The 9,752-nt window shown below is 33.7% G+C and overlaps 1 protein-coding gene across 1 annotated transcript in view; it reads left to right on the top strand.

Moving 5' to 3' along the window:
• The window catches only part of LOC149067003 (cytosolic iron-sulfur assembly component 2A-like), a 31,092-nt gene extending 21,662 nt beyond the window's left edge, over positions 1 to 9,430 (top strand). Inside the window, exons 4-5 of the mRNA XM_089252848.1 lie at positions 5,904 to 5,949; positions 9,102 to 9,430. Coding sequence (XP_089108974.1) covers positions 5,904 to 5,949; positions 9,102 to 9,199 — 144 coding nt within the window. The 3' untranslated portion in view covers positions 9,200 to 9,430. The remainder of the gene's footprint in view (positions 1 to 5,903; positions 5,950 to 9,101) is intronic.
• The last annotated feature ends 322 nt before the right edge of the window (positions 9,431 to 9,752 follow it).

Genomic DNA, 9,752 nt, shown 5'->3' on the forward strand with positions numbered 1-9,752 from the left:
TTGTAAATTTGTATAGAGAAAACACACACAGAAAATCAATTATATATATTATATTACATATATATGCGAGTGAAATGTAGCAAAAGGTTGTAGTTGCAAAATTAAGTAATGTTGAAACACACATCAATACCAGCACCATAGGCAGCTGAAATATGTCGTGTATTAAATAAATATTGTAAAAAATGTGTGTTGTGTGTGTGTAATTAATGTATATCAAATTAAAATTAAAAATGGCAAAAAATGAAAAAGCAAAAAACTGATAGCAAAATTGATGACAAGAAATAGAATTTGAATGCAAATTATTGAAGCAATGAATTTTTTGTAGAAAATGTGAAATTTGAAAATTATCAAAGCTAGTATCTTGGCTCTCATCAGGAAGGGAAGACCTGTAATAACATATGCTCTCCGAGACAGTCCATCCCTTTGGGAAACAGCGCAAACCATCTCAAGATGGTCTCCTATGGGCAGTCATTGGTCATTTGTCTGTCTGTAATAATATATTACATGTGCAAAGGGTGACTGGGGGGTCATTCCATTTCAAATCACCCGGCAAAATGCCAAAATGACACCCATAGTCTCAGATTTCAATGATTTTTTTTTATTTGTTGAATTTACCATCCTTATTAACTGTGTGAAATATTATTTGCATATCTCTAAAACTTTTTTGAGAAAAAAAATGTTGAAATTTATCAAAAACTGATGCAGATGACTTTTCCGAGGCTCAATTTTTAAGCGGCATTGTTTGAGAAAATAAATCATAACTTTTTCAATTTTCAATATATTCATGTGAAATTTTCACTAAAGTGTTTACAAAAGCATACAGAATACGAATAAAAATAATTCATACACTTACATTTGAAATTTACATGCAAAAAAATTATGTAAACTTTGTTTTTGTGGAATTTTTCGTTAGAAAAAATACAATTTTTCAAGCGTATTTTTAGACCAGAGGCACAGCAGTTACCAAAACAACTTTTATTTTAAATTTCTCCTAAATATATGAAGTAAAATACTGGAGAAAAAAAATAATGGTTTTTTGACCGTTAATATGTTTATTCTGGCTCGCAACGCAAAATTCATCGAAATAAGACTGGATCGTTCCGATTTCAAATCATTCAACTAGATACTGAAATGCAACCCATCATCCCGGATTCCAATTATTATTTTTTATTAATTGCTTCTACCATGCTTGTTGACCATGCAAAGTTTCATGTACATATCTCAATAACTTTTTGAGAAAAAAAAATGTTTTCTAACCTCACGAATGACGTCTCTTAGGCTAACCCCATTCAAGCAATATTATTTGTGAAAATATATCATAGCTTTGCAGATTTTCAATATTTTCAAATGAAATTTCCACTAAAATGCTCACAAAAAAATGCAGATTATGACTAGGAAAGAAAATTTTAACCTTTGCATTAAAAAATTAGATTGCAAAAAAATCGGTGAAATTTAATTTTTGATTCTTTTTATAATAAAAACACAATGGCTCCCCTTTGCTTTTTCATTTACAAAAGCTCTCCTGCACAGCATATTCAGTGGCATTGAACTCTTCAGATTTTTTTTCCTTGTTCCCCTTTCTTAAAGCAAGGGCCAGAGTTAAAAATTGCAGTTTTCCCCTTGTTGTGATGGTTAAATTGAGTCCTATTTCTAATTAACTTTATAAAAATAATCATATCATTTGCTTTCTGTTTAATATCTTCATTAAGTGTGCTTTGAGATTCATTTTCTGGTAATTCTTCTAAAACTTTACAAACATTTGATTTTAATGTGTTGCAAGCAGATTCAACTTTTCTTTTGGCATTGTTTGACTGGCACTGTGGAGCTACTCTATGAAGTTTAATTGGTGACTCTTCTATGTTCTGTAGAGATGAATTTATTTCTTCAAGTGCTTCTTGTTTAATAATTGACCTTTTTTCAAGTTACTTCTCTACATTACTATCACTGTTCATCTCTTCACAGTATTCAGTTTCTTCACCTAATTTATTGTTGTTTATATTCACTGTTCCTACAGGCATGGCATATTTTTAGTCCTGGAATTGATTTTGTACAACCATTTATTTCATTTATACATGAAAAATACAAGTTTACTATCCTTAAACCTTTTTTTATTTTTTCTTATGACATTTTAAAGGATTAAAGCATGCTTTCGGATACATTTCATACTTTGAGAAAAAAGCTCTATGACACACAGTAGATAAATGTTCAGAACTTGCTCCACTCCTCAATATTGATGTCTGATGGGTCCAATGATGTAATGGGTAACAGATTTTACACTTTTGCATAACACTTTTTATGACAGTCAGATCCAGTTTTTTTCCCAACACTATAAATTTCAGTGTCTTTTCTGACATTTTACTTTGAATTCCAAAATGATCATATAAAATATTTAGCTCAAATGGAAATTGTGTTATAAGAAAAATTTGCTAACCCTGGAGTAGGCTACTTTATGGAGCACATTTTCTGTCTTCAGCAAGATCATAATTGAAACTTGCATCATTTGATCCAGGGGGGGGGGCAGGCAGTTTAGTTCTAACACTTTTGTTTTAGTCTTCCCAATGAAGCAGCAGCAATTACTCTATCACCTGCTGGGATGATAAAAGTCTTATAATTAAATAAGACACCAGCTGCCCTCTGAAGGACAAAAACCATTGTGCCATAGTTTATATCTTCACAGAAGCTATTATTTTTTACAATCGTCATCACAACAAGAAACATCACATCTTATACATCACCACCAGGCATTACATACATTAGGTTTTCAATTCTACTCTCTTCCATCTGCCTCAGCTACAGCAATTAGGTTGTAGCTGATAATTATTTCATTCTTTGTGATTTAATGCCTCATATTCTGGCTTTTTATCAGCAATTTTAAATTATTTCTTGGGAAAAATATATATAGACTTGTGTTAAATATTATAATGTAGATTTTTTTTCACACAAGTATAACCATTTCATATTTATCATATACATTAAATATATGTTTATTAAAATATATGCTGTAAAAATCAAAGTAATTAAAAAAAATTTAACACTGTTGTGGTAAAATAACTTTATAATTAAGCATGTTGAAAAACTTCAAAAATACATCTATATATATGATTAATATTATCTGGGTTTATCAAATACAAAATAATTCTTTATGCAAAAATATATCAGATTGCAAAAGTTCATCTTTGTTGCATCATAAGAAATATTTATACATCAATTAAAAGTGAAATTAATTATTTGGAATTTGAACACTTCTAAGAATCTGAACATGAAGGTTTAAATTGAAAAATTATTTTATTCACCCAAAACCTTTTTTTTTCACCAACTCTCATTTGACACATTACATTAACATTTCTAATTATTTCATGAATTCATTTAATCCTAGAATTTTAAAATTTATTAATTGTTTTGAATTATTGCATTAACTACTCATGAAACTTAATTTAGTGAATACTGTAATAAATGTATAAGCGTACATGAAAAATAAAATATAAATTTCTTTTTACTAAGCATGAATCATATTAAGTCAAAATGTACAAATATAATTAATGTAGGCATATAAGTACATTGTGTTTTGTTACTCAAATGTATTAACTGTCAAAATAATGTTTACTTTTCTACAGTCTTCTTAATATATTAATAGGATTAAATTAAAAAAAAAATTGAAAATTCATGCTGTGCATCCAAAAAAAAGTGTTTAAAAAATTGTGTTAAAAATAAAAAAAATTAAAAAATTAAATTTAAATGACTTTTTCCTCTAAGGTTTACATTTTGTCTATTCATAATCTGCATTTTTTTGTGAGCATTTTAGTGGAAATTTCATTTGAATATATTGAAAATCTGCAAAGTTGGGACCTAACCTTGAAAAACCTTGCTTCCCTTCTCCTTTTCTAATTCATATTCTTGATAACCAATTAGGGGTCATTCAAGTATTACGTCAGCATCGGGGGGGGATCGGGTTTCGGATTTGATGACAAGGGGGGGGAGGGGGGTTTGAAGGTTGCTTACGTCATCAACCACCCCTTTTTGAAGATATGAAATATTCTAAGCTGCTGACGAAATTTTGCTGACGGGGGGGGGGGGGGGGTTCAAAAATGGCTGAAAATCTGCTTACGTAATACTTGAATGGCCCCTTACTCAGTTTTGGTTACACCCTTTCACTTGAACTTGTCATCTTGGGATAAAGCCTGCATACCCCCTCCCCACCCGGGAAATATACCTCTGAATATAATCCTATATTGTCTGTTAATGTTAATTCGCTTGTGTTGTAAGAAGAAATTTTTACTAATCGTTGACTGGAGTCGTATGAGTGGCATGTACATGAAGTTACATACAATGGTCTAATTAAAATTCTGATTTCATTCTTTTTACTTGAGAGTAGTTATTTTAGAGTTGAATAAAAGATTGATTGACATTTGCAGTGGTGTCACAGACACGGATGCTGTGGGTGCCCAGGGTACTTTATGGAATGGGTATGAGCACCCAGAGAAATGATTCAGAAATCAAAATTTCCTACTTCAAGATCAAGACAAGAACACACAAGTTCCAAACACTTCCGGCACCCTTGGCCAGTCAAAAGTGCCGACATGAAGGAAACATTGAGGAGGGGGGGGCTGAAAATCACCATTCATTCCATATATAAGGGACTCTGACCCGTACTCAGAAGGCGAAATGGTACATTGCGTTGTATATTCATGAGTTATTGGAGTGAGGAGGGGCTCAAATGTCATCAGCCCCCAGTTTCTGGCGCCTATGGTCGGAGTGTTTGAATATTATTTCGATGTGATAATACAAAGTTATTTGAATGTACATTGCATTGCAAAAAAACAATTTTAAAATAAGACTTTTCGCAGCTGTTACACATAAAACTTAGATACATTGTCGATAAAAAATTCCTTAAAGATGTATTCTCTGTATGGATACATTTAATAGTGAGTTACGGAAATGGTGCTGAGGGGGGGGGGGTCACATTGATCGCAATTTATTATCTCTGTGCGCCCCCAACGCCCCTCGCTGCAAGAAATGGAAATCCCTACAGAAAGCGGGAAGTGCTGCCTATACGATGGAAACTAAATTTTCAAAATTTATTTGATCCTAATTTATTATCTTGGTGTGCTTTCTCCCTAACGTCCCTCATTGAGAGAAATGGAAATCCCTACAAAAAGTGGGAAATGCGGCTTAAACAGTGGAAATTAAATTTTAAAAATTTATTTGATCTCAATTTATTATTTGGGTGAGCTCCCACCGCCCCTCCCTCACTGTGAGAAATGGAAATCCCGACAGAAATGCAGCTTATACGGTGAAAATTAAATTTCAAAAATTTATTGGATCCCAATTTATTCATGGCGAGCTCCCCAACACCCCTTCCTGCAAGAAATGGAAATCCCGTCAGAATATATGGTGAAAATTAAATTTTAAAAAATTTATTGGATCCCAATTTATTATCTTGGTGTACGTTCTAATGTCCCTCGATGACTTCAATGAATGTTAAAAATTAAAACAGAGATGGGAAGGAGGAACATTTCCAATAAATGAGAAAAAAAAATTAATTCCATTTTTCACACATAAAGCAACTACCCTACATAACAACAAACATATGAATTTTAAAGCAATTTAAATTTGTCACGACAAATTGACATCGCAACAAAATGACTTCGTTACAACTTTGTACAGCAATGAAATGAGCATGCGATAAATTTGTACCTCAACAAGTTTGTAGCACGACGAATTGCCGTTGCGACAAATTTAATGCAACGAATTGTCCTGCGACAAGTTGAGCGCGATGAATTGACCTAGAAATGACCAAAATTTTTATTGGGGGCCCATGGCTACTCCACTGACTGTACCACATCTCTTTTGTTCGGTGATTTCTATGTTTGGCGCTTTATTAATTCTATCTGTACATCTTGCAGTTGGATATCAGCCTCAAAGCAGGGTCTCACACATCAGTAGTGGAAGGTAAGTTACTTTATTTTTTGAGTACAGTAAAACTTTGATTAATTGTCACCAACCAGACCAAGGCTGTGACAGATAACAGAAATCTTATAATACATATGTACAGTGACATGATTTCACTGCAGGCTTGGGATGAAAATGAAAATAAAATCCTTTAAATGTGAATAATACATACATATTGTATTTAATTTTACAAAATGATCATTATCATCAACAACAACCATTTTCAATCCACATATACAGCGGTTCTCAACCGGTGCTCCACGAAGGGCTCCGACTCAAGGAAAATAAAATAAATCAGTAAATTTGATAGATAAATAAAAAAAAGATGTCTGCTGGGGGTCCGCCATAAAAATTATATACAAAAAAAGGGCCCTTCGAGTCAAACAGTGCTCCGCCATAGAAATTATATATTGAAAAGGGCTGCGCGAGTCAAAAAAGGCTGAGAACCGCTGCACTAATAGATGAAGGTCTCTTCTAAATTTTTCCATGTTATTCTGTCTGATGCTTTAGCCATCCAGTTGACTCCAGCTACTTTTCTGATCTCATTGATCCATCTTGTGTGGATATGCCTTCTCGGACGTTCAACACCACAGGGGTACCAACCTAGATTACTTGTGATCCATCTGTTGTCCTGTCTTCTTGCAATATGTCCAGCCAATTTTCATTTTAAACGTTTAATTCTTTCCATGATATGATATACACCTTTGTGTGGCTCCTTATCCAAGTGATTTGTTTTCTGTCTCTTCTTGTGATGCCTAACATACATCTTTCCATTCTCCTTTGTGTTGTCTGTAGCCTTTGTATCATCTTGCTTGTAAGTGTCCATGTTTCAACTCCATAAGTCAGTGCTGGGAGCACACTTTTCTCTTCAGGCATAATGACATGTGGCTCTTCAGAATTAGTTTTTGCCAAAAGGGCTTCATCCAATCCTGATCCTTCTGTTTATTTCATTAATGATTCTGTTGTCCATGGTAATTTCTTGTCTGAGGTATACATAGCTTTCTACTTCTGTCTCTCTGGTGTTGAGCAAGATCGTCTTCTACAACGCAAAGGAGCATATACTGAATACCCGCCTCAATACCTGCCTTCACCAGTTCTTGTATCATTTATTCTAGTTCATCTGGATTACTGCTGTTAATAATAATGTCATCTGCAAAACGCAAATGGGCGAGAAATTCTCCATTTCTTATTTTATACAAAAATTGCCACGTTTTCAAGACAAATAAATTCAATTGGTCGAATGGTCGACGCGTTTAGGCTCTTCAATGGAAAGCCGTCATCAGGACCTCGTGGTCAGAATTCACACGAATCAGTCGTGGAGGGGTGATGTTTATGTCTGGTCATCCGAAGAGTTCGCCTTTGTATTTGCTGTGTCTGAGTGGTCTTTGGATGCGAATTGGGGAGCCATCTGTTACAAACTGTTGAAAGTTTTGCCACGACTGAGGTTAATAAAGCCTGTCCAAGCTGACGAAATAGGTGGTGTGTTTCTTCCATCATTAACGAGGAAATTCTGGCATGTTCTGATGAAGTATCCCTCGAGAAAATTCAATTCAGAATTGTGTGTTGCTTTTTTAAAAACAAACGCTTTATCAAAATCAAAATAATGTGAACGTTATTGAATGTTCATTGAAGAGCCGAAACGCGTCAACCATTCGACCAATTGAATTTATTTGTCTTGAAAACGTGGCAATTTTCGTATAAATTAAAACCAGGCAAAGTTTCTAATTTTTGTGATAATTCTCCATTTATTTTAATTCCTTTCTTGTCCGACTCCTCAGTTTTCTAAACACTTCTTCTAAAACAGCAATAAAGAGTTTTGGTGAGATAGTATCACCCTGTCTGACACCTTTCCCAAGTTTAATCTTTTCTTTTCCTTTATCCAAACGAATGATTGTAGTTGCTTTGTCATATATTTTCTTGATGATATTGATGTATGTCTTTTCTCTGTCCCGGTTACTTCTAGAGCCTTAACAACAGCAGTTTAAAGACAGAGTCAAACACTTTCTCAAAATCAATGAAGGTCACACACAATGATAATTCGTATTTCTTGTGTCTCTCTATGAGTTCCTTGATTATTTGGAGATGTGATCCATCGTAATCCATCATACTAAATCCACTTCAAAATTCTGCTTGTTCTTTTGGTTGGACTTCATCCAATGTGGATTCAAGCCTATATGTCAGCACTTTGGTGAAGATTTTAAAAATTACTGATAAAAGACTAAATGGTAGATAATTCTTGATATGCTCCTTTTCACCCTTTTTGTAAAGAAGAACCATCATTGTGTTATTCCAATCTTCAGGCACATCCGATTTTGTGAGACAATTTATGAACAAAGTAGCTAACACACTGGCGAATTCTTTTGCTTCTTTAACAATGTCTATTAAAATCTTCTTTGCATTTCCCTTTTTTCATGCATTTTATAGCCTTTTAGACTATTTCTTCTTGTAAATGATCAATATAAGGGCAGCCCAGGTTGTTTGGTCTGTCCAAGCACTTTTTTTGGGGGCATAATGTGTTCAATATTTATTCACAGGCAATGTGTTTATATTTGAACTTTTGAAAGCACATGGTTTTTTGGGTTTACCAATTACAAGCAGGGGGTATGATTATATGATTGCCTGTGGCAATTCAACAGACAATGGTAGTGATCCTATAATGCTACCTTTTTTTACCTTAAAACCTGGGGCTATTTTTTTCCATGTTTTTCTTTTAAGACGATGACGGATAACAGAAACTGACGGCTACTCGAAGTTTTACTGTAATTTCTTTTCATCATTATTCATATTTATTCCTATGGAGAAACGATGGAAAAACACTTCAAAGAAGAAAAGAACCTTTCTGGATATTATATGTTGTGGCTTGTGGCAAACTTCGGAAAGAAGCATTTGTTGGCCTCCACTGGGAAGTCTTTCCAAAGTTTGCCTTAGCCAGAAAGTGACTTTCTTTGATGTGTTGTGAGGCTCTGAAGGAGAAAAACATCTCTGTTTGTGATGATTGAATTCGTTTTAGATAAATTTGGAAATTTATAAAGCTTTGATAGAATGTTAAAATATAAAATAGCCTATCATTTCATATCAGGGTAATGTTTAGTATTTCAACCATTGATTACTTTTTCATTAAAAATTAGGTTTATATTTTTCTCTATGCTTAGTGACGAAGCAGTTGAATGACAAAGAACGTATTGCTGCAGCTATGGAAAATCCCAACTTGAGAGAGATAGTCAATAGTTGTATATGTGAAGATGACTAAGAAATAAGCCAAAATCCCTAAATTAGTATTCGATATTGCTGTATGCTGGGCATTGTAAACAACGCATACTTGTGTGAAAATAAAGGCTGTGCATTCAAAGGGATTTTACTCAAAAATAAGTCCATCCAGAAAGAACATTCAACTAATGCACATACAGTATTTACAAACTTTTGCAGTTAGGCTCAATCTGAGGATGTAAAATTTATATAAATGAAAAGAGAACAAAACTTATTTTATGTGTGCATTTTTATTTCTATGTGTTTTTTTTTTAATTCTTGTTCAAATGAAATTTCCGCTGTATATTAAAATGTTCATATATGGATTTATTTCGCAGATCTTATACAGGGTGTTCTGTTAATGGACCGACAAACTCAGAGGATTGTTAGTAGACATCAAGAGGAACAAAAGTTGCAATGTGAACATTGTGTTGCAAACCACGTTGAGAGGGTGAAAATCGCGAAAAATGCATGCAGGATCTGAGTCCAGAAGAGACGACAAGTGGATGTCAGTTGATCGCTGAATGCGTTCGTGGGTTTGCTCACCATATCTAACG

The sequence above is a fragment of the Pholcus phalangioides genome, unplaced genomic scaffold (genome assembly GCF_987345545.1).
Source record: "Pholcus phalangioides strain wild (caught in Gottingen) unplaced genomic scaffold, Ppha-v1.0 ptg000031l_1, whole genome shotgun sequence".
Classification (NCBI taxonomy): domain Eukaryota; kingdom Metazoa; phylum Arthropoda; class Arachnida; order Araneae; family Pholcidae; genus Pholcus; species Pholcus phalangioides.